The sequence below is a fragment of the Syngnathus scovelli genome, chromosome 3 (assembly GCF_024217435.2).
Source record: "Syngnathus scovelli strain Florida chromosome 3, RoL_Ssco_1.2, whole genome shotgun sequence".
Classification (NCBI taxonomy): Eukaryota; Metazoa; Chordata; class Actinopteri; order Syngnathiformes; family Syngnathidae; genus Syngnathus; species Syngnathus scovelli.
The window spans coordinates 11118868-11142034 of record NC_090849.1 but is presented as its reverse complement, the minus strand read 5'-3'; the positions used below and the strand labels follow the sequence as shown (position 1 = coordinate 11142034).

The 23167-nt window shown below is 40.6% G+C and overlaps 4 protein-coding genes across 11 annotated transcripts in view; 3 read left to right on the top strand and 1 right to left on the bottom strand.

Annotated features, from left to right (window-relative positions):
- slc4a5a (solute carrier family 4 member 5a) overlaps positions 1–3811 on the top strand; it is a 36231-nt gene extending 32420 nt beyond the window's left edge. For both annotated transcript variants that reach the window (XM_049763543.2, XM_049763542.2), the window contains exons 24-26: positions 26–193; positions 274–332; positions 2994–3811. In XM_049763543.2, the coding sequence (XP_049619500.1) occupies positions 26–193; positions 274–332; positions 2994–3159 (393 nt within the window). In that variant the 3' untranslated portion in view covers positions 3160–3811. The remainder of the gene's footprint in view (positions 1–25; positions 194–273; positions 333–2993) is intronic.
- Positions 3635–11217, bottom strand: ogfod2 (2-oxoglutarate and iron-dependent oxygenase domain containing 2). 3 transcript variants are annotated; one of them, XM_049763547.1, is made up of 8 exons: positions 11149–11217; positions 10986–11067; positions 10845–10901; positions 9942–10052; positions 9764–9863; positions 9280–9404; positions 7742–8011; positions 3635–7517 (listed from the first exon to the last, which is right to left on the bottom strand). In XM_049763547.1, the coding sequence occupies exons 1-8, from the start codon at positions 11160–11162 to the stop codon at positions 7251–7253; spliced, it is 1026 nt and encodes a 341-aa protein (XP_049619504.1). In that variant the 5' UTR covers positions 11163–11217; the 3' UTR covers positions 3635–7250. The 3 variants fall into 3 exon arrangements, with proteins under 3 accessions (XP_049619504.1, XP_049619502.1, XP_049619503.1); XM_049763545.1 differs by having other exon boundaries at positions 10986–11213; XM_049763546.2 differs by having other exon boundaries at positions 7754–8011; positions 10986–11213.
- A 545-nt stretch (positions 11218–11762) lies between these two features.
- On the top strand, positions 11763–15274 carry zgc:113436 (uncharacterized protein LOC503528 homolog). 4 transcript variants are annotated; one of them, XM_049716456.2, is made up of 8 exons: positions 11763–12060; positions 12744–12937; positions 13022–13133; positions 13231–13369; positions 13650–13704; positions 13783–14064; positions 14141–14257; positions 14802–15274. In XM_049716456.2, exons 1-8 carry the CDS (start codon positions 11892–11894, stop codon positions 15051–15053), a joined length of 1320 nt encoding a protein of 439 aa, XP_049572413.1. In that variant the 5' UTR covers positions 11763–11891; the 3' UTR covers positions 15054–15274. The 4 variants fall into 4 exon arrangements, with proteins under 4 accessions (XP_049572413.1, XP_049572414.1, XP_049572416.2 ...); XM_049716457.2 differs by having other exon boundaries at positions 11764–12060; positions 13807–14064; XM_049716459.2 differs by having other exon boundaries at positions 11911–12060; positions 12744–12893; positions 13807–14064.
- A 509-nt stretch (positions 15275–15783) lies between these two features.
- On the top strand, positions 15784–23144 carry abcb9 (ATP-binding cassette, sub-family B (MDR/TAP), member 9). Of its 2 annotated transcripts, XM_049764241.2 has the most exons (12): positions 15784–17092; positions 18214–18328; positions 18982–19112; positions 19185–19222; positions 19319–19390; positions 19473–19670; positions 19746–19874; positions 19978–20166; positions 20263–20436; positions 21097–21256; positions 21406–21542; positions 22752–23144. In XM_049764241.2, exons 1-12 carry the CDS (start codon positions 16438–16440, stop codon positions 23064–23066), a joined length of 2313 nt encoding a protein of 770 aa, XP_049620198.1. In that variant the 5' UTR covers positions 15784–16437; the 3' UTR covers positions 23067–23144. The 2 variants fall into 2 exon arrangements, with proteins under 2 accessions (XP_049620198.1, XP_049620196.1); XM_049764239.2 differs by having other exon boundaries at positions 15785–17092; positions 19185–19390.
- Positions 23145–23167: the final 23 nt, after the last annotated feature.

Genomic DNA, 23167 nt, shown 5'->3' with positions numbered 1-23167 from the left:
CGTATCGTGTGGCATTCAACTTCAGATACTGGGTCTGATGGTGGTTCGCAAAATGCTGGACATGGTCTTCTCCCAGCATGACCTGGCTTGGATGGATGACCTTCTGCCAGATAAAGAGAAGAAGAAGAAGGAGGATGACAAGAAGGGGGGGAAAGACAAGAAAAGGCCCAAATTGGAAGCCAGTGATGAGGAGGTGAGAAATGTGAACTCTTGCTGCTCCCTGCAGGCCATGTCTGAAATTGCTTTTGTGTGTGTGCTCGTATTGATTTGCAGGATAAGTACAGCCCTTACTCCAACCATTCACCAAGTTCAGATTCAGACTTGGATCGCAGGTACTGTGTTCTCAAACTGCACATCCCCTACAAAGATCTGGTCTATCCTGATGTTGTACAGTCTGAGTGGGGGGCATACTGCCAGCCCTCTCCCACACACCATGCTCTTTAACACGCGCATGCGCACGCACACACACATACAGACAAACGTAACTTGTTGTTTTCAGTGACACACTTGAAAAGTAGAATTATTAATGGAAATCCAAATTGTGGTGGTCAAAAGCTTGAAATACAGCGGAACATCTGACATTCCATTCTGGGATGCTGATTGATCTCATTTGGTCAAATTTAGAAATTAATTTATGAAATGAATGAAAATAATCAATTTCAGGTCCAAAGTATCATTTTAAAAAACATTTAATTGGATGGGGCAATGTTGTAGAGTAAGCATAGGTAATTAATATATCAAACCGTTATATTAAACCATTATATTGAAATATAATATTTATTGTTTACATTGATGAGCAAGGCGTAATAGAAAAATTGCAGATGTGCCTCTGGCATCTCACTTTTCCTAACTATCTTAATGTCACACAAGTGTAAAAAGTTAATAATGTAAAATGTGAATAATACATTCAGATTTCATTCCGATTGTCAACAATCTCTTTAACACTTAGATCCTGCAATTTTTTCTAACCAGTCAGAGAGTAGCTCATTCAGGCGCACAGCATCACATAGACCAGGGGTGTCAAACTAATTCTTTTCGCGGGCCGCATTGTAGTCATAGCTTCTTTCAGAGGGCCATTATGACTGTCAACCCAAATAAATGTATGAGCACCTTATATTATATACAGTAAAAGCTACAAAACAAACTGACAAATAACTCGTTTTCAAATTAGGACGAGTAAAAACTGGTCAAATATTTAAAAAATATATATATATTATTAAAAGTGAAGACAATTTGAAATTCTAGTAATGACACACGAATTTGATGCACAATTTGTCTTCGCAGGCCACATAAAATGATGTGGCGGGTCGTATCTGGCCCCCGGGCCTTGTATTTGACACCTGTGACATAGACCATGACTCAAAAGATTTGCAATGTTGGATGCAGGCACTTCAACCTTGGTACACCGCATGGAGAATTTTGTAAATCAGATGATGGGTCCTAGAGGGCACACATGCACACACACACACACACACACACACACACACACACACACACACACACACACACACACGCACACACACACACGCACACACACACACACACACACACACACACACACACACACACACACACACACACACACACACACGTAATTTTTATTTTCGTTTAAATTTTAATTATATGGTTCTAGTATATTATCCAAAAGTGTACAAATCAAATGCCATCGCCGTACACTTGGACATTTATTTAGTGGCCAACTCATTAGGTACACCTCCACCATCTTCTGACATCCAAGATGAATGCAAAATAATTATTTTCTTTTGTTTTATTTTGTGCACTCTTCTCTTGTATTGTATAGCAGTTTTAGAAACAATAATCCGTAGTCTTTTGTTTCCCCTATGTTTCGTGTCTTATTATTGCATGGAATGTAAATCATAGGCAAAGACATAATCCGTTCAGGGATTGTCCGTAAAACATTGTCCTCAGTGTGACATGCTTGGTCGGGCTTAGCCGCTCACTTGTCCTCTCCATGCACTTTAAGGCAATGCAGATCATTCTAATCTTACTTTTCTTCCTGTGGTATGTAGCAAATCCTTCACGGTATGTGCACAATTGTAAACAATGTATTTTTCTTTAATGTGTGTAAGTTTATGACAGATGGGCTGTGGAAATAAATACAATTTATTATATTTATTTGTTGGGTCATTATGCCATTATGTCAGGATATTTATCTTTCTTTGTTCATGATCATGTATTGCATGGATAATAATAAGAAATTAACAAATATGTTGGTGATTAAAGGACAGATGTCATGTTTAGACAATTCATTCCCAGATATGCTCATCCATATGTAACGAGAATCATTATTACTTTGGTTGTTTCTTTTTTTTCACCCAAAACTCTTTGAAAAATCCATTATAATTGCATGTGAACTCTGTTGTAACTTTAATTCACTGATCTTCCCTTGTCCAAAGTCCAAGCACAATTGATAGATGTGGTAATTTAGTCCTACAAATACATATCACCCTTTAGGCCTCATTTTTTTGTTCGCAAATGGACCATCATGTCTGCATTGCTTTGAAAGAGGCATGGTTTGGAAAAAAGCAACACAAATTTGACTGCAGTAGATTATCATGTAGTTTAACATCCCCAATTAACAAATCAACGGGCATTTCTCGTTAGTTGTACAGTATATGCATAAGAGACAGAATAATGGATGAAAAAGTAATTTTATATTTAAGCAACAAGTGAATACTGTGGTTTATTTCTAAATTATTTGTATTTTAAAAAGTGTAGTTGTGAAGTGTAATTTGGAAGTGAACTGTAAAAAATGCATAGCGACTATTGCTTTCAGTTAACCACAAACAGTAGAGGCAGTTGCGCTTCCCCTGTCACTTGTCCATTTTTTCCTAGACTCCATCATGAGCTTCTGTAGTTTGTGTCAGGCATCTCAGGAACAAACTTGTATTTCCTCCCGTGGCCTCCCTCCTCAAACCCATGTTTTTGCCTAAGTGTGTGAGATACTGTAACTGGCGCTTGCCCTTCCTCAGCATTACCCTACACCTGAAGATCTCCTGCCCGTCATCTCCAGCCATGCCAATGGGGCGAGGGATGGCCTGCCCCGTCCCACAGGTCAAGATAGAGATGGAATCTGACGACGACTCGGACATGGATCACCACCGGCCACGAGACATGAGCGGTGAGACGACGTTATGAAGTGGATCCTTGCGAGATGTGCTTCAGAGCTCCAAGTGTCCAGACAGCAGACACCTCAATAATTCTTATGAATCAGTGGGTTCCTCATAAATGTATTGAACTTATAAGAAATTAAGCTTTCATGTGTTGTACAACTCTTCCTTTGATGTATCATTGCGTACGTAGCATTTTCTCAATACGATATACTATATAACGTACTGTCGTGTTGGCCTCGGTATAGTGTTATGATGACAGGCTGACTTGTCCCTCAAAATTAAACAGAGGATTATTTATGATACAGTATAGGCTATTAACATGACGTTGTAAAGTTATATTTTCAATAATTTTGCCATGTAATGTATTGTGTACTGCTGTACTGCATGTATGTATGACCCCTCAGAACCAGCTTGCTTTTGACCATGGCCTCCTAAACCTGTCAATGAAAACTATTCACAATGGGATATTTATCTGGAACAAAAAGAAACAACCAAATGTCTTGATGTTCTTGAGGTTTTTATTAAGCAGGTTATAGAGTACAGGTTTCTGTTTTCGCAAAAACTGTTATGAGAAATGAACAACTTAACCATGAGCAGGCCCATTTGAAAAATGTGTCAAAATGCTTCCTGTTTCTCAATTTAAATATTACATTAAAAGTACAGTATTCTAAAATGGACCGTTTCTTGTATCTTTGGATTACAGCACAAGCACAACAGCCTACTGGACCCATGCTTTTAGCATGCTAATATGCTAACCCATTGTCATGTAACAAGTATCTACACACCTTGTGCTACATGACTGAACACACTAGAGTACATGAGGATCATTATTCTGGAGTTTGCTGATCAGTTTCCTGATAAATCTTGTCGAAATACTACACGACCATGTGCCCACTACGTTCTAGAAGGTGGTGATATAATAGCGTTCTGCGTATATTCTCAACATGCGACATGTCATATCCTATTAAATAAGTGGACTAAAGTGCTTTGAAACATAATTTATACCAGCATTAAAGTTCAGACAGCCCTCAGCCTATTGCCTGATAAAAAAATCGTATGTGTACTACTTCACAGTGCTTAACATTCCTGGGTGACGAAACAAGCTAGTGGAAAACGGAAAGGTGGGGGTCTGGTCGTGTATGTGAACCCGGGACATGTTTCTGTAAAGACTGTGTTGTGCTGCCGGGACCTTGAGCTGCTAGCGGTTAGCTTGCGGCCATACTACCTGCCGAGGGAGTTCAGTCACGTGATTACCACTGCCTGTGAGACTATACACACTGTCACAGCCAGGCTAACGACTCAGCACCCCAATGCTTTTGTAATAATCTCTGGAGACTTTAATCATGCAACCTTGGACTCTACTCTGCCCGTTTTCCATCAGGCTGTTGACTGCCCCACAAGAAACAACAGGACAATAGACCTCATGTATGTCAATGTGAGGGATGCGTACAAGGCCACACCGCTCCCCCCACTGGGGAAGTCAGACCACAACCTGATCCACCTACAACCAGAGTACACCCCCCTGGTCAAAAAACAGCCCGTTGCGACCCGCACCATCAGGAAGTGGACCCCAGAGATGGAAAGTGTCCTGAGAGACTGTGTTAACACCACAGACTGGGATGTGCTGATCGATCCGCACCGTGAGGACATAGAGGGGTTGACACACTGCCTGACGGACTACCTGAACTTCTGCATGGATGTGGTCTCTCCTGTTATGACAGTCCGCTACTACCCGAATAACAAGCCTTGGGTAACACGGGAGGTCAAAGCCGTCCTGAACAGGAAGAAAGCCGCCTTCAGGAGCAGAGACAGGGAGGCCATGAAGGCAGCACAGCAGGAGGTAAAACACTGTGTGAGGGTAGCCAAAGACACCTACAGGACAAAGGTGGAGCAGAAGCTGAAGGAAAACAACATGAGGGCCGTCTGGGAAGGTGTGAGGACTATCACGGGCCACAACATCAAGACCAGGGTCGTTGAAGGGACAACGGAGAGGGCGAACGAGCTGAACAACTTCTTCAATAGGTTTGATCGGCCCTCGACCCCCCCACCTCTACTGCAGCCATCTCTCCTTCCCTCCACAACACACCACCCCCGAAACGACACAGCACCCCCACCCTCCTCCTCCTGCCCCCCCACCCCAGATACCACAGCACCACCACTCTCCTCCTCCAGCCCCTCCACGCCAACACAAGCTCTGCCTTAGTTCACAGCAGACCAGGTCAGAGGACAACTGAGGAAGCTTCGACCCAGGAAAGCACCAGGCCCGGACAAGGTGTGTCCCAGACTACTGAAAACCTGCGCTGCTGAACTGGGGGAACCACTTCAACGGATCTTCAACCTCAGCCTGCAGCTGGGGACAGTGCCTACACTATGGAAGACATCCTGCATCACGCCGGTTCCTAAAAAGACCCGGCCCAGTGAACTGAATGACTTTCGGCCGGTGGCACTCACTTCACACCTGATGAAGACATTGGAGCGGCTCTTCCTCGGTCTCCTCAGACCTCAAGTGCGACATGCTCAGGACTGCCTTCAGTTTGCATACCAGTCAGATGTTGGAGTGGAGGACGCCATCCTCCACCTACTGCACCGAGTTCACTCCCACATGGATAAGGGAAGCGCCACAGCGAGGATTCTGTTCCTAGACTTCTCCAGTGCGTTCAACACCATCCAGCCCCCCCTGCTCAGAGACAAACTGGGCAGGATGGGAGTGGACCCATACATGGTGACCTGGATCTCCAGCTACCTCACAGACAGGCCACAGTACGTCAGACTAAAAGACACCATCTCTGACACTGTGGTCAGTAGCACTGGAGCCCCACAGGGCACAGTGCTGGCCCCTGTACTCTTCACCTTGTACACCTCAGACTTCTGTTACAACTCTGAGCTGTGTCACATACAGAAGTACGCGGATGACACAGCCATTGTCGGGTGTATCAGGGACAATAGAGAGGAGGAGTATAGGAGCCTGGTGGGGGATTTCGCCACCTGGTGCCGTGCCAACCAACTGGAGCTCAACATCTCCAAGACCAAGGAGCTGGTCATAGACTTTGGGAGGAACAGGCCTAAGCCTAGGCCCGTACTGTTGGAGGGGGCTGAGGTGGAGGCTGTGGACTCCTACAAGTACCTTGGGGTGTGGCTGGATAAAAAACTGGACTGGTCAACTCACACCAACCACCTTCACAGGAAGACACAGAGCAGGATGTACTTCCTGAGGAGACTACGTTCTTTTAACATCTGCAACAAACTCTTGGAGATGTTCTACCAGTCCGTGGTTGCCAGTGTCCTGTTTTACACCGTGGTGTGCTGGGGCAGCAGCACATCCAAGAAGGACACCTCCAGACTGGACAAACTGGTCAGGCGAGCCGGCTCTCTGATCGGCAAGAAGCTGGACTCATTGGAGACGGTGGCAGAGGCAAGGACACTGAAAAAACTGTTGGACATTATAGGCAATGTCAGTCACCCTCTGCACTCTGTCATCACTAATCAGAGGAGCCGGATCAGTGGGAGACTGCTCCTCCCCAATTGTAGGACAAGCAGACTGAAGAACTCCTTTGTCCCCCAAGCCATCAAGCTATTCAACTCCTCACTGGGGAGGAGGTGACATGGACATGAACAGGGACATAGAGATGCTTGTAATAACTGTACACATTCTTCACGTCAATATACAATGTGCAATATTATGGCAACTACTGTGTAGTGTTTTTACCTCCCTCAATTTTCTTGCCTAGTTTATCTTTTGGCCTCTTTTACATTTCATTGCTATCTCTTGCACTGTGTGTATTTCTGCATCTTCTGTATATCTTGATCTCTTGTGTTTTTCTTGTGTATTTTGTATTTTACTGCTACTGGACACAGAATTTCCCTGAAGGAGTAATCCCAAGGGATTAATAAAGTTGAGTATAAGTCTAAGTCTAAGTCTAAGCAGCAAAGCGCTATTGCTCACCTGACAACACCCATATTCAGCTGCAGTTTAGTGACACATCTTTATGGCACATCAACTTTGCTACCCACTTGAATCAATAGTGGATGAGAGTGGCACCTCGGAGAAAAATGGCCTCATGTCATTAATGGAACGGACACACTCCCTGTCAGACATGTGGTTGCCCTCAGCATATGTCAGGTGAGTTGACAGAAGTTACCAAGCAGCAGAGTGGGTTGTTTGGTGAATCCATCCGCAAAGCCCTCCCCTTCTACCAGGACTGGCCTCCTATTGCACATTGGGCAAAGTTTATTGCGCTCCAGGGAGGACCTCATCCAGATGATGAGGTTCCAACGCTGACCCGAGGAGATAGGCAGGGCGCCGTGCATGTGTTGGCCCCGGTGAAGAATCCCCTCGCCTGCTCTGTGTTCAATCTCTGAACACTCTGTCTCATTTAAAGGCACCTGCAAGAAAAAGGGATGGAACTCACCAACGTAAAAAGTAGAATACTGGGACTGACTTGTTCATTTTTAGTGCCTGTTAGACACAAAAAATTAGAAGTTTGTTGTGTAGTTCATTCCAGTGGAAATGTAGAATTTCTAATGAAATCCAATCAAAAGTTATGAAAGACCAGCTTGTTCCAGAGGGTGTTGAATCACAAAAATTCACATTCAGAATCAGAACACACCTCAAAATGTACCTGTCTCATATCACCAAAGTAAAGGTTTCCCTCTGTGAAGTCCCTGCTCAAGGAGACATTGAGCGTAACCTCCGCGTTATCGTAGTGGTAGCTGAGGTCCAGGTCTTCGTTTATGTCATATTTGACAACAAAGGCTTTGTGACTATCCAGACTGTGGCCTCCACAATCTGGGTAGAGCACAGTTGTGAGTGAGTGTAGGTACTGCTGACGAAGAGGTGTGACAAAGCCTTCATCAAAGCCAAGTTCGTTTAGAAGAATCTGTGAAGAAAGCAAGACATGCCATTGAAGGACTGAAGACATTAAAATTTGATATTTATAATTCCATTCCAGCTTTCATTATCTAGATTTACATTATTGTATACACATAGTTGGCCTTTGCTAAGGCAGGGCGATATGACCCCCCCCCCCCCCCCCCCGAAAAACTATTGTTTATTTTATTCAGTTCAATCTCAATTATGAAAATAAAGTTTTGAAGAGTGAGTACTGAAAACTAAAGAAACTAGAGAGTAGTTCAACATTTTATGACATCTGAAGTAGATTTTTCAAACAAAATGAAAAAAATGACAATGGAAAGATATCATTAGGTATCAGTCTTGAATGTTTTAGGAGGTATGCAAGACCCAAAATAAATCAATTGCCCCCTCGGGAATAATGATGCCTTGAAATGTAAACATGATCATTTTTGAGTTATTATGCTACACACAGGCACATCATTGCGTTAACATCTATGCAACTTGCAATTGTGTATTGTCAAAAGATGAAATAAATGATTTCTGCTTCGGTCTGGAATGGATGATCCACCACTAGTTAGTAGTAGCCTGGTAAGCCAAGACCAATGCTACAGCGATCGGTCTGGTGGAGAGTCGCATTGATGCGCATTTCTGAGGCAAGGTAAAACTGCGCAAACTGGAACCAATCAGCCAAGAGCCAATGTGACGTTGAGGAAAAAAATCCACGTCTGCTTTTGAAATAAATGCTTCCAATGCTGTTGCTTTTAATGACGATGTGTCTCTAGATATTTAAAAATGAGTTTGATGTTGGATTAAATTCATTGTCTCTCTTGCACTCCGTTTTGAATGTTGAGAGATGGACTTCCGCTGCCAAAAAGTCACGCTGCTCACAAAGAATATGTCACAGTAAGTAAACGAATATGATTTGTCGGTTGATTTTAAGCCGAGTCGCGGTTGATGCCCCTCCAGACCCAATCTCTAGTACAGCATTGAGTCTGGCTTGCCACTTGCCAGGCTAAATTAATAGTGACTAAAATGCCAATGGTACGTGTAACTCTAAAGTGGGATTACTACAGAAAAGGCATTTTGGAGCAGGATGGTCTACAAACATGGCTTAGTCATTCGAGTTCTGACAGAGGGAATGGGCAAAACAGTCCAGGTAAGCTTTTGGTTTCAACTGTATATCTTTAAGATGTTTTGCTGAGTGAGCTGGACCAAGCAACATGAGATGTGATTGCTAACAACAAAGAACCCACATTTAAGCTCAATTGGAGCCAGAAAAGATGGTTGAATCACCCCATAGTTGTTCATGGTGTTGGGTCGACCTTTAGGTGCTGCAGAACGCTCAAAGTGCTCCAGCTCGTCCATCAGATCGTCACAGAAGCTTTTGGTGAACACTGGGAAGCGGTAGACCCTGGCGGCTTTGACAGAAATGATTGTAAGATGTGCCACTATCATGCCAACAATCAAACAATTGTACCTGATTTCATCCAGTACAAAAGGCAACAAAAAATACTTTTACAAATAAAAGATAAAATATTGAAGAAAAAAATTTGTATATACTAAGTGTGTTATGTAAGTGTGTTTAAAGACATTTTTTTGTAGAATTCTGTTTGAAGTTTAAATGTTTTAGGAGCGTATCGGAGGAAGCACTATTGAACAACCCTGTCGACAGTCAAATGTACTATAGTTGCATTATTGCATTACTTTGTTAATAATGATCTTGTGAACATGCTAAAAAATATATACTAAAGTTTAGAAACATGTTTCTTTAGCTCACCTGTCTCTTTTTCCAACAAGTCACAAAGACTTTGAGATGTGACATTTCGACTCTGAGAAAATTTAACTATATGCTTGAACTCTGGCGCAAGGAACGTCTCCTAAGAGGAGGCATTTAAACGCATTAGAAAAATGTTTACAATAAATTATGATGACATATTCGAGAGCAAATACTGCACCTGCAGATGGTACACATGAGGATGTAGAGGCCGGTATGTGGCCTTTATGATAACAGCTCTGTCAGCAGATGTCGCAGCAAGACACATTCGCCTGTCCACTTCCTGGGAAATCTAAAAGAAGGATGGACATTTAGCGCCTCGACAGTAGGTTGCAATAGTACAATTATTTTATCCTTTGTAAATTCTCACATTTTTTCACTTTAAAACCACTAACAAATGTAATTACACAATTAGGATCATGGAGCCGATCACCGAGCTAAAAAATAACTGATCATCAATCGTAAAATCAAAAAAGATGGACAATTTGTCCAGTCAATGTAAAAAAAAAATAAACAGAAAATCCTGAAACCCCCCATCAAAAAGAAAAAAAAAAAACACTATTTATGACATTTGGAAGAAAAACGTATGTTACCGTATAATATATGCTGAGAATTCTTCAATTATTAACAATGGCAGCATAAAACGAGATTGTGTTTGTTGTCATGTCTTGCTTTGCTGATCCGGTCAATGACGTCATTGATCAATCAGCAAATTATGATATTACAACTGATCCCAGCTTTGACATGACATGTAAACATGTTATAATTTTCTCCTTTGGTTCAGATGACATCTTTCATGAAGGAGTTATGAGTCATGACAATCCACTGATGAAAATTACAGGATGATTCTGTTTTGTCCGCAAAATTGAGTGATTCAACATCATTTCCTCTGCTTGCTCTAAAAACAAATTGTAACTGAATAGAACGAATTTCTCCCTAGTTATTTTTGTGAACCTTAAAGCTAGAAAGGTGGCTTTTTTTTTTTTTTTCCTTTTTTTAATGTAACGCACCTCATTCAAATGATCAGATCGTTTCAGGTTTCCACATAGCTTGCTGATGAGCGATAACGTCTTAGCGCACTTGCCTTGTTAAGGACATCCTCAAACTGTTGCTCGGTAACGCAGCCAAGGCTCTTCAGGAGCTAAAATATACGCGTCACGTAGGTTAATCGGATTTCCACATATGAATACTGCAATCAAAACACGTTACGATGGACTCAACTCACGGCTTCATAGTCTCGTCTGAACTGCTCCTCCGTCATAAAGCGAACATGAAGTTTGTAGTCTTCGAGAAAAATGTTGTCTGTCCTAAAACAGCCGCAGATATAAAACTGTTGATTTCCTTTTCCTTCATTTGTCATCGTGGTCACTAAGAAAACATTGACACACCATGCAACTGACATGCAATGCGCCAACTTTCCTTGTTTCCTGTGTCAATTATCTGCGAGTTTGCCTACCACTTCCGGTTTGCAAAGGAAACCCGTGATCAATAACAATACAACTTAGACTACTACTACGACTACCAATAGTAGTACTACTGATAATAATAATAATAATAATAATAATAATAATAATAATAATAATAATAATAATAATAATAATAATATAATAATAATAATAATAATAATAATAATAATAATAATAATAATAATAATAATAATAATAATAATAATACGTATAAAATGTTTCCTACCCAAATATTTGATCTACAACATTTAAAAACGTTGAGAGCAAAATAATTCATGCAATGGGCGCAATACCAGTTTGTATTTGCTGATACACTCGCCCCAAGTTTCTTGATTTTAATTTTACAAGTATTGTATTTTTAACACCTATATATGTTCGAAGTGAATTGAAATTCAATAGCCAATTATTATATAATTGATATATAATGATTGGTATAACAATATTGAGGGCACAATGTCCGTTTTCACAACAAGCCATAAGTATCGTAAACGTTTTGATTGCAAGACAGTTGGTGGCGATAATGATCCTCGATGTTGCTTTTCATCATTAGTGAAAAAGAAGAAGAAGAAGTCGCCACTCCGGTCGCATGTTTTAGCATTAGCGCAATATGCTACTGGATGTTTTCTGACGGTTTTACGTCCTACTATCGATAGGTCTTTGCAGGAATGTTGAGTGTTGACGCTTTGCAAGTAGCAGAGGAGGAGGTGGTCGAATCCAGCTCGAGTAAACTTGGCGACATTTACACTTTTGTGGCCAAAGGATGCTTCCCACAGTCGATGAATCCATTGAGGAAGAAGAATCTCAAAAGATACGCACAGAAATTCATCATCGACGGTGAGGCTTGCTTTAAAATGTTACACTATCGAATGTGTTCCAGGGTCACGAACCGCGGTCTTTAAGGGCTTAATCACAATATTTTAGATTATCCCTCTTCCACAACACCCGATTCAAATGATCAGATCATCAGCTGTGTAAGTATGACAACAATCCTGATCATATCAATCGGGTGTGCTGTAAGTGCGACACATGTTTAGATTGGTGCTCTGGAGGACCAGAGTTGGTAAGCCCCGATATTGTTTGTGTGTGTGGGTACAGTACTGTATTTGGCTTTCTACAACGGTATGGGGCAATTGCCGCTGTGCAATGCATATTATTGTGATTATTTGGGAATTTGTAAAATAAATGTAGCAGCCCTCACTTTTAATCTAACCAACATTGTTTATTAAATTCATTCAACTTTTAAAATGCAATGTTTTCTTCTGCTCAATGAGCAATCGTTGATATACCACCTGTGTAAACTTTTTTTTAAAATTTAATTACGCTTTTGTTTGCTCTGAAAATGTATGCCAGACTTAAAACATTGACTCTAAATTCATTGTGAGTTTCTATGAGATGTCAGCCCAACAAACATGAAAACATTAAATACATTTCCCAATCATTTCACATTTTAGGTTACTTGAAATCGGAGCCTTTACTGCCTGCACCCACTATATTTCAATGTATCTCTGCATTTTAAGATGCCAAGCTCTATTATGTGGGGCCAAAGAAAGAAGAAAAGAGAGAGGTTGTCATCGAGGCTGAGCGGAAGAGGCAGATTTTTCTGGACTGCCACTTTAATGACATCGGACATCATTTGGGTCAGAAGAAGACCGTCCACAGAATTCAAAGCAAGTACTACTGGCTGGGCATTATCAAGGATGTGGTGGACTGGGTACTGTTATTATGTGCTTATTAACATCTAACAACAGCTGTGGTACTAATGATGACGCCTAATCTATCCGATTTGATTTTTCAGATTAAAGTATGTGAGACATGTCAACATGCGGAGAGGAATAAAAATCTGGCGAGGACAGTCCGACCAATCAAAGTGGATGCACCATGGGATATCGTTGGAATTGACATAATAGGTTTTTGCTTCATTTTGTTATGAAAAAATTAGCTTGTTTTCTGTCATTGGTTTCCAGTTTGAGACATGTTTTCTGCTTTTCTTTTTTTGTTCTACAGGGCCTTTCCCAGAGACTCAGCAATTGAACACGCATGTTACTATTCTCATTGACTACTTCAGCAAATGGCCCGAGGCATTTCCACTGCAAAAGACGGATGCTGTCTCCATAGCGAGGTGTATTTCCAAATGTATGTCCAGGTAAACGCACACATTCTGACTGCTTAGAATGATATAGAACATTCCTCATAGGGTCTTGTTGACATTATTACAATTTAGCATTTTATTTTAGCATTTTACGTTGTGTTGGCCCACGTATTGATGCCGTGAACCTCGACATACGTAGATGTGTGTTCAAGGTCCCTAATTGAAACCTTAATATAAAATCATCCAAGGAAAGCATTAGTTTTTACCTGTAATATTTTGCTATTTAGAAATTGATGACTTGATGAAATTATGCTTTCACCCCGGTTTGGTTCAGGTTTGGTTCCCCGAAAACAATCGTGTGCACACAGAGCCCAGACTTCTGTGATGAGGTGAGATGTCGTCAATAATGAAATCATGCAAGCCGATCAATCGGAGGTTTAGAAACGTGTGGATCTTCGGTGTGTCAGTGTGTTGTGGATTATTTTTGGCAGGTTACAAATCTGCTGAGCCACAGATGGGGCATCATGCAAAAAGTCTCTCCTCTGGCTCAGCCTCAACTCAACCCGCTACACGACTGCACTAGTCCGTTGCTGAAAGAGGCTATTACGCAGATGGTGACGGAAAAGCAGACAGACTGGGATGACTTTTTGGATCCTGTGCTGTTTCTCTTCAGAACATCCATGAACCCCACAACCAAGTTCACGCCTTACTCGCTCATGTTCAACCGGAAAGCTAACGCTCTAAACCAAGTAAGACTGGGCGCAAGCTATTTCCAACAAAGCAGTTGGTTTTCTGTTCTTTAAATTTCCCTTTTCTTTCATTTAGGCTGCACTTGGTCCACTTGGATATGATGATCATGAGCAGGACATGTATTCTGTCAAAGAGAAAGCTTCCACATACATGACTATAATGCAAGAACAGCAGAACACCGTTAAGCAGTTGGTAATTATTTATCTTTTCCTTTAAGATATGTATAATCTTAGTGGAATGGGGCTTGTTTTTACATAATATTGATGTTGGGCATGGCTTGGAAAAAAAAAAAACATATTCAGAAGTAGTTCAAGAATTCATGAATAGTTAAATCTGTGGGTGCCAACCCACGAGTGAGTATGGAGTTAGTCAAAAAGGGTTTGTTTCCACGTTAAAATAACTACTGTTGTTCGCCAATACAACGGTACCATATACATGACCAGAAATTGGTGGTAAATTGTGAGAGAAATTGTGGTAAATCCCCAACTACAATTTACAATACGTGCTATAATCGTCTCTCCTTACCAGCATGTGAGTGGTGGTGGTAACTTTACTCTTATTTAAAAACGAAAATATTACCAAAAACAACATCTCGAGTTATTCTTGTCAGTGTATTTAGCACGATAACAAATGTTAAACAGATGTTTAAAAATTCAACTACTGTATATTTATAAAGTAATTCAGTTACATTATTTTTTCTTTACCTGTTTGTTCTTTCAATGTGTGTCTTCTTCAGGTGATAGCCAACATGAAAGCAGCCTACAAAGAGGAGAAGAAGAATGTAAAAAGAAAGGCACACAGCCCCTCAATGACTTTAAAAACGTCCGAGCCACTGTTTTGCGCTGGAGTGTCCCCTTCGAAAAAACTGAAAGAAGATGGTTTATATTTATCTTTCCCCGTGGAGACGGTGCTGGCCACCGAGCAAAGTAGCTCTGAAGTTATAAAAACTGAATTAACGTTTCACATGGCTGAGTCTGATATTCACTGAGAATTTAGGACTCGGAAATGTTCATCTCACAAGTTGGAAAGACTGCATTTGGAATATTTGAAGTTATGAATGGAAAATGGTATCCTAATTATGATAAAAGGAGTGTTCATATTTCAATTTAACACACACTTCAGTGATGTACATTAATTGTGCTTCTTTGCCTGAGCTCCAGAGATCATACAAATATTTTCCTAAAAAAAATATTAAATTATTTCAGTCCACTTTGTCTTTGGCAGTGTTTTGTTGTTAGTGTTTTTTAACTTGATTAATGTCAATTATATTGTTAATATATTTTCCAAACTTTCCACCGATTCCTCCAGGGCAACCATACCACAGAGTCCTTTGACAATCAGTAAAATAGTTTAAAACAATCAGTGATCCAACAAAACTGATCCTGGCCCCCAGTGTGGTTTGGCCGCGCTGCATAGCGTTTTTTAAAAAAAAATATTTTTAGTGTATTTAACCCTGCAGTATTTAAAAGGTTAATGTTCGCCAGTCGATTTGTATACAGTATATTGCAGAGCTATCTAATCGGGTTTTAGCAAAGAACTTGCGGGCTGACTATCAGGAGGCTGAAATGCGCATTGTATTTCAAATACGTATAAACAATTCTATATATAAAAGTATGCCGTACACCATTTAAAAGGCTTTCATCACGATGTAATGTAATGCATCGCTGACGTTGTCTTTAACATTCACGGCTTAGTGTTCTTGAACGCATAATGTGGGCGGAGCTTTACACTTTCCTTCCGCGTCAGACACGCTCATTTTCATGTACAATGTCATTCTTAATTTCCCCAAATAACCGGAACACGAAGCGACTGGAGTGGCGCCGCAGTAACGTGAATTACTTCACAAGTAAATGGCAACGTACTAGGATTTAATACGAGGGCACTCCATTACGTCGATACAAACGCTCCCATTATTTGACGTCGCAAGTGCACTTGGCGTGACAAGTGAACGCAGCGGGGTTTACATATTTTATTTTTATTTATTTTTTGCTATTATGATATGAGTCATTCTGAGACTTTTTATTCAGCATATACCGCGGTAAGCCTCGTCGAACTTTATTAACATCGAGACAGCAGTGCCTGCATGAGACTTGCCACCAGAGAGACCAGCACGCTGCTGTAAGCGAATTATCATGGTTAGCTCAAAATAGTGGGTGAGAACTGTCAATGTTCCCGAAATAATCCACAAAGGATATTTATTTTTGTTGGTGTCATTTTGTTACGGAGTTATTTTCTTAGTGCTTTATGTAAAACGGCCGGTAGAACGTTAGAGGTTAATAACAATGAGGGATTTTGGTCTATAATTGGCCCAAAACCCTTAAGTCCTCCCCCTACAACACGGAGTTCTATTAGTTCTTGACAAAGTAATCGGCATGGGTACTAAAATAAATGTGAGCTGTACTATTTCATACATTCTACTGGACCTCATTATTGCCACAGTCCTTTATGCACATGGATCACATTTGATCATATTTGTGGAGGACGGCTTGAACTTCAGCATTCTGCAGTCCATGTTGGACATTTGGGGGACTGCGCTGCTTCGAGCATGTCTCCTGCTGGGTGCTTCCATTGGAGTGCTGTGGAACAGAGAGGATGGTCCACACAGGGTGACTAAACTCAACACCCTCATCCTCTTAGTCTGCCAGACCATAATAACGTATACGCTGGCCAAGCTGCTGATGCTGAGTGAACTTGGGCCCCTATCTCATCGTCCCTGGTCTTTGAGTCTGATCTGCTGGACCTGTTTCTCCTCACTGGCAGTTCTGGTACTGTGGTGGGTTCTTGGTCGGGAAAACCATGACACCCGTAAACAAGGACGTCGCGAGGACACTGAGAAGTTGCTTCAGTCAGATTGTGAAGAGGAGGAGGAGGAGGAAGGGGTGTGCAGGGAGAGGAAGAACAAGCAAGAGAAGAAAGCAATTGCAAAGACCAACACAGGAGCTACTCTTGGCCGTCTGCTGAACTACTCGAAAAAAGATGGAGGACTGTTAACTGTAGCCATCATCTTCCTCATCATCTCTGCTGTGTGTGAGTATCTAGTTGGATTTCTGATGAGGTGCTTCCTGTTTTTAAACTACCGTATTTTCCGGTCTATAAGGCGCACCAGACTATAAGGCGCACCTTCAATAAATGGCCCATTTTAAAACTTTGTCCATATATAAGGCGCACCGGACTATAAGGCGCACCATTAATGCAATCACAATATAATAACTTGAAATAGTGAAAACAATATATCAATAATGTTAATATGACACAACACAAAATAATCATGTAAAGCTTACTTTAATAAGTACAAAACAAAACAGTCAGATCAGTAAATTTTAAAAGTTAAAGATAAAGATTAAAATAATAAATTAACAATTTTATGAAAGTTGAATGCATTTTTTTATTAGATGTATTAAGTTTGTTTTATTGTTGTTATTGTTGTATGAATAAGAAGGGTGATATTGGTATTTGTGACTGCAGTAAACAGGCCAGGTTGCATCATGTCAGATTTTTAATCCAAATCAAATCATTCTCCATTTTATCTTTTTTATTTCAACTTCAGATGCAACAAATTACTTTAAAATCATAAAATAATGATCTATAGTCTTTTTGATTCATGATTCATAGTCTTCAGCGGGCCACTTATGATTGATTTTATGACACAATGCTTCGGGCCAGTTTAAATTTAGACCCGCGGGCCGGAATTTATATAAGGCGCACCTGACTATAAGGCGCACTGTCGGCTTTTAAGAAAATTTGAGGTTTTTAGGAGGCCTTATAGTCCGGAAAATACGGTAGCATGCTATGATTAACAATGATGATTATCAATGCATGTTTTGACACCATCTTGTGCGCTCTCTTTTAACACCCACTGACGTGAACTGTACTTCCTGGTCAAATGGTCAGTTGGCCCTTTCTTCATTCGTGCAGACAAATTCACTCATGTCTGATTAGCAGGGTTCCACGTTGACAGTGGCCTCTGTCGGGCAACTTGAAGTGGTCCAAACCCACAGTATGCCTAAAAAATCACTGGTTAATTACTAGTATCATTTAGTTGTTCAGATGGAAATAACCAATGATGATGACTAATGGTAACAATGATGATGACTAATCTTGGTGTGGCTTCCACTATGACTGTCTCTTTGATTTTTTTCCACTTGCAGGTGAAGCCTTCATACCTTATTACTATGGCAAGGCTATAGATAGCATTGTGGTCCATCAGAGCATGGAATACTTTGCTAAACCGGCTATCACACTGACAATCCTGGCATTTACCAGGTACTTTCTGTATTTGTATGTGGTGTTGTACACTAAAATAACATGTCTTCATTGTCTGTTAGATTAGAAGGAATATATATCGAGCAGCATAAGCAGTTTATGCAAAACCAGCATGGAAAAGCATAATTGGTGTGGGTCATTAATATAAAGTAGGGATGCCCAAGTCCAGTTCTCAAGAGCTCCTATCCAGCCTGTTTTAGATGTTTCCTTAGATCTGACACACGTCATTCAAATGAGGGATCATCATCTGCAAAGCTTGCTAGTGAGCTGATGGTTTAAACCAGGTTTGTTGGAAGAGGAATGCATCTAAAACAGACTGGATAGGGGCTCTTGAGGACTGGACTTGGGCACTCTGATAAGCATTGTTAATGTTTACAGACAATAAACAATCAAGTTAACTGAATGGTATGTGCAGGAAGTGGGAATCAGACTTTAGCATAAGAACCATTTGGTGCTGGTTCAAATTAGCGCTGTGTTCTTTTCGTTTGTACATTTTTAATCTGACATATTGGTAATTCGGTAAAATTTTTTGTCAGTTAACATTGTATTGTACATTGACTGTAGGTATACATGCAGCAGGCCACAATGTTTCTTAAAAAAAAAAAGCTTAAATTAAATAAAATGCCTGACGAGATCACTTTTCCTCCATTCAGTTCAATTGCAGTCGGCGTGCGTGGAGGAGTGTTTACACTCACATTTGCACGACTGAATCTTCGGTTCAGGAACCATCTTTTTAGAACTCTGATGAAACAGGATATTGGTTTTTTTGACGAGAACCATACAGGTAAAGTTAAGTGTTACCAAAACCCCAATCCCTTTTAATATTTAATATTCTAATCTATTTATCACTTTTCAGGTGATATCACTTCACGTCTGTCAGCTGACACCACCCAAGTGAGTGACCTCATCTCCCAGAACATTAATGTGTTCTTGAGGAGCGCCATCAAAGCTGTTGGCTTTCTCATTTTTATGTTTGGGATGTCCTGGAAGCTAACATTAGTGAACATGATGGGACTTCCTTTTATTGCCGTTCTTTCAGCGTATTATGGGAATTACTACAAGGTAATCTAACAGTTTTTTAATTAATATTATGTATATATTTTTTTATTTTAAGATGGATCAAATTACGCTGTATTTTTTCCAGAAACTAACTAAAGAGGTACAGACAACACTTGCAAAGGCTAACAAAGTTGCAGAAGAAACCATTTCCGCCATGAAGACAGTGCGAAGCTTCGCTAACGAGCATCGAGAAGCTGACTCCTACTACAGCAAGCTCGTTGTCATGTACTATCTCAACAAGAAACAAGCCCTGGCATATGCTTGCTATATGTGGTCCAGCTGTGTAGGTATTAGATTTCGTTGATTTCCTTGGTAATGGTCACAGAGTGGGTATTTATCAAGTCTTTCTGTTTTGTAGATCTCAGAGCTCGCTCTAGAGGTGACCATCCTCGCCTATGGTGGCCACCTTGTGGTTACTGGTCAGATGGAAAGCAGCCAATTGTTATCATTTTTTATATACATGCTTGAAATGGGGGAATGTTTGTCGGTAATTAACTTCAATTCATTTTTCTCCTATGCTACTATTCTGCAGTTAATCAATGACAAGGTTCATAATCTGTTGCTAAATACTTGTGCACTTCATCTTGCAGAACATTGCGTCAGTTTACTCGGGCCTCATGCAGGGCGTAGGGGCCGCTGAAAAGGTTTTCGACTACTTGGACAGAAAACCGGATCACCCAGCAGATGGCACAGAGACTCTGGAGACATTCACTGGTCTGGTGGATTTTCAAGATATCAAATTTGCCTACCCTACTCGGCCAGAGATCGAAATCCTTAAGGTAATTTCTATAACTATACGCATTGTATATAGCACATTGTATATACCCTACAGCGTAATAACTCAAGTTGTTTTAATAATAATTGGTCTGATGCAGGGAGTGTCATTCACTCTAAAGCCGGGCGAGGTGACTGCCCTGGTAGGACCTTCTGGCAGTGGAAAGAGCTCCTGTGTCAACCTATTGGAAAACTTCTATGCTCCTCAGCAGGGTCAAGTCCTCTTGGATGGAAAGCCTGTTCACACCTTCCTGCATTGTGACCTCCATTCTCAAGTCAGTCCATGTCAGACCGCCAGGGAGAAAATCTGGCATTCTGCTGTGACATTGAGAAAATATATAGAAATGCCAATAGGAGACAGTGACACCAATACTAAAAGCGAAATCAACCCCCAATTTTTCTTTGTAGTAATATGATCTGTGCAGCCGAACGAGTCAAAACACGGTTTTCTGATGAATGTTTCGTTTGTGGACTGTGAAATAAACAGGCAAAACCCACATGTGTTTATCCATCACAGGGCAGCCATTTTGCCATTTGCTGTTGATTGAAAAAGACGTCGCAGTTTCCAGGGTCACAACCAATCACGACTCAGCGTCAGATAACTGGTGAGCCATGATTGGTTGTGACATGAGACCTGGCAACTGTGATGTCATTTTCAGGCTACAGCATGTGGCAAAATGGCCGCCCCCTGAAATGGATAAATATGGGTGAATTTGGCTGCTTAGCTTATATTCCAAAAATGCAATATTAATCAAAATGCCATAATTAGACTAATTTGGGCACATACAACATATTAATGTGAACAAAATTTTGGGGTTGACTTCCCTTTAATTAATACATTATTGCTGATTGACCAATATATCAATGTTTTAATGATATGCTGCAGGACTTGAAAATATATTGTTACATTTCTAGTAATGATTATCATTATGCAGGTGGCGCTTGTGGGCCAAGAGCCAGTGCTTTTTGCCCGAACAATTGAGGAGAACATCACTTATGGTCTGACGGATGTCCCCATGGAGGCTGTCGTAGAGGCAGCCACAAAAGCGAATGCGCATGATTTCATCATGGACCTGCCCCAAGGCTATCAAACAAGTTATTATTGCATCTGTTAATTTCTGTCTTTCAAATCTATTTTCTCTAGAATAGATGTAATGTTGTTAAGTCTTGTGCTAGTTTTCCTTAAATGGTGTCAAGGAATCAAATATATCCTTTCTCACTGAATGCATTTTACTTTTTGCTAGGTGTTGGCGAGAAAGGTGCACAGTTGTCAGGTGGGCAAAAACAAAGGGTGGCCATTGCAAGAGCTCTTGTACGACACCCTCGTGTTCTTATCCTGGATGAAGCGACCAGTGCCTTGGATGCTGAGAGTGAACACATTGTGAGTAACATTGCTTTTTCCCAGTGAAAAACGGTCCAAAGCACTGATGGGCAAATGAAGACACTCTTGAGATGTAATAAAATCCCTTAACTTAGTTTGAATAAATGTATGCCAGCCAGTGGAACCTTTGAAGTCAAATGCACCTAAAAGACATAACAGACGATCTTTCCAACAGCTCAGAGAGAAGAGCCTATTTGTCCGTTTTTGAATACATACTGCATAAGTCCCTCCTCCCCTGTTGTTTTTTAGGAAACGCCTTGCACACTTGCATGCACGAGTGCCATATTTGAATTTGTCTTCTCAAAGACGTCAACAACAGGCTTTCTTTTGCGAGAACCTTCATCATCACGACGTTCATCAGTCGTTTTCACACAGAAATCAAGCAGGAACGCTACAACTAAGCCAGAGTGTCCAAAATTTGCGGTATTTTAATCACAAGCTATGCACATGCGCAGTATTTCACACAGTGAAGTGAGCGAGTTTTGATATCAAAAAGGAAATAAAACACAGAAAACAGATTGATTGACAAGGTAACTGACCAACGTTGCCATTATTCATGCTGACAATGATTGGTTGAGGTTTTTCTGGTACCACAGAGTGCACGGTTTATATATATTAATATAAAGTATTTTAAGACGACCTATTTAACAGTCTGTCAGTGGTATGTGGGGAGAAATATTACAATAAAATTCTATATAGGACCCTCTCTAATACCTTTAAGCTAAATGCACTACCACTAGGAAAAAAAACTCCTGTAAAGTCACACTAAATTTAGGAGTTCATGACTTTAGAACGTCAGTATCGAGCAAGCCTAGCAAAAATTAAAGGATTCATTCTGGTTGTGTTTTGATTTAGATTTGTTTGAGGCCTTTTGTAGCACCTATTCAAAATGATGTCTGTCTACATTGTCAGACTTCATTTTAAGCATGTGGAAAAAAAAAAAATAGATTTTCTTTGTTTTTAATTTTTTTGTATTGATGGGTTGAAATCAACTCATTATAGGTACTCAAACATCATGATGTAGACAGTATGATATAGTTTGACCGCATACGTCCACCATATTAAAATTAAAGCAGCATTGCTTTTGTTTCAGTAGCATCTGTCTTTGGGGTTTCCACCGTTGGAGGATTTAGAAATTATTATTAAAAATAATAGTAATAAACTTGATTTAATTGATTGATCTTTTCTGTAATCTTATGGTTCCTACAGGTTCAGCAAGCTCTAAACAACATCATTAGGGAGCACACGGTGTTAGTGATTGCACATCGGCTCAGCACTGTGGAGAGAGCAGACAGCATCATAGTGATCGATAAGGGCCGTGTGGCTGAACAGGGATCTCATGCTCAGCTGATGGCCAGTGGGGGGCTGTACTACAAACTGGTGCAACGACAGGTTCTGGGCATAGAGACGGGCGATGAAGTACTAAATCTTGCAGAGAGTTCCTCCTGGAAACCTGATGGAGGACATCAGCATAGCAGACAAAGCAGCAGTGCAAGCGATCAAGAGTACAATCCTCGCTATTGAGAACAAATTATGTGGAATTGTTTCTTGCTGTTTTGTTATTTAATCATTCACCAAATATAAACAATACTTTGACAATAATACTGATGACTTCATCTTTTGTG

What these genes read in the sequence shown, in the direction of transcription:
- zgc:113436 (XM_049716456.2), top strand. Translation starts at nt 11,892, where the DNA reads ATGTTGAGTGTTGACGCTTTGCAAGTAGCAGAGGAGGAGGTGGTCGAA. An exon ending in TCAAGGATGTGGTGGACTGG is followed by an intron (nt 12,938 to 13,021) that starts GTACTGTTATTA and finishes TTGATTTTTCAG; the next exon opens with ATTAAAGTATGTGAGACATG. An exon ending in AAGCTAACGCTCTAAACCAA is followed by an intron (nt 14,065 to 14,140) that starts GTAAGACTGGGC and finishes TCTTTCATTTAG; the next exon opens with GCTGCACTTGGTCCACTTGG.
- ogfod2 (XM_049763545.1), bottom strand. Translation starts at nt 11,162, where the DNA reads ATGTCAGTTGCATGGTGTGTCAATGTTTTCTTAGTGACCACGATGACA. An exon ending in TTGAGGATGTCCTTAACAAG is followed by an intron (nt 10,053 to 10,844) that starts GCAAGTGCGCTA and finishes TCCTTCTTTTAG; the next exon opens with ATTTCCCAGGAAGTGGACAG. An exon ending in TGAGACAGGTACATTTTGAG is followed by an intron (nt 7,518 to 7,741) that starts GTGTGTTCTGAT and finishes TTTTTCTTGCAG; the next exon opens with GTGCCTTTAAATGAGACAGA.
- abcb9 (XM_049764239.2), top strand. Translation starts at nt 16,438, where the DNA reads ATGGGTACTAAAATAAATGTGAGCTGTACTATTTCATACATTCTACTG. An exon ending in ATTGTGACCTCCATTCTCAA is followed by an intron (nt 20,437 to 21,096) that starts GTCAGTCCATGT and finishes ATCATTATGCAG; the next exon opens with GTGGCGCTTGTGGGCCAAGA. An exon ending in GCCCCAAGGCTATCAAACAA is followed by an intron (nt 21,257 to 21,405) that starts GTTATTATTGCA and finishes ACTTTTTGCTAG; the next exon opens with GTGTTGGCGAGAAAGGTGCA.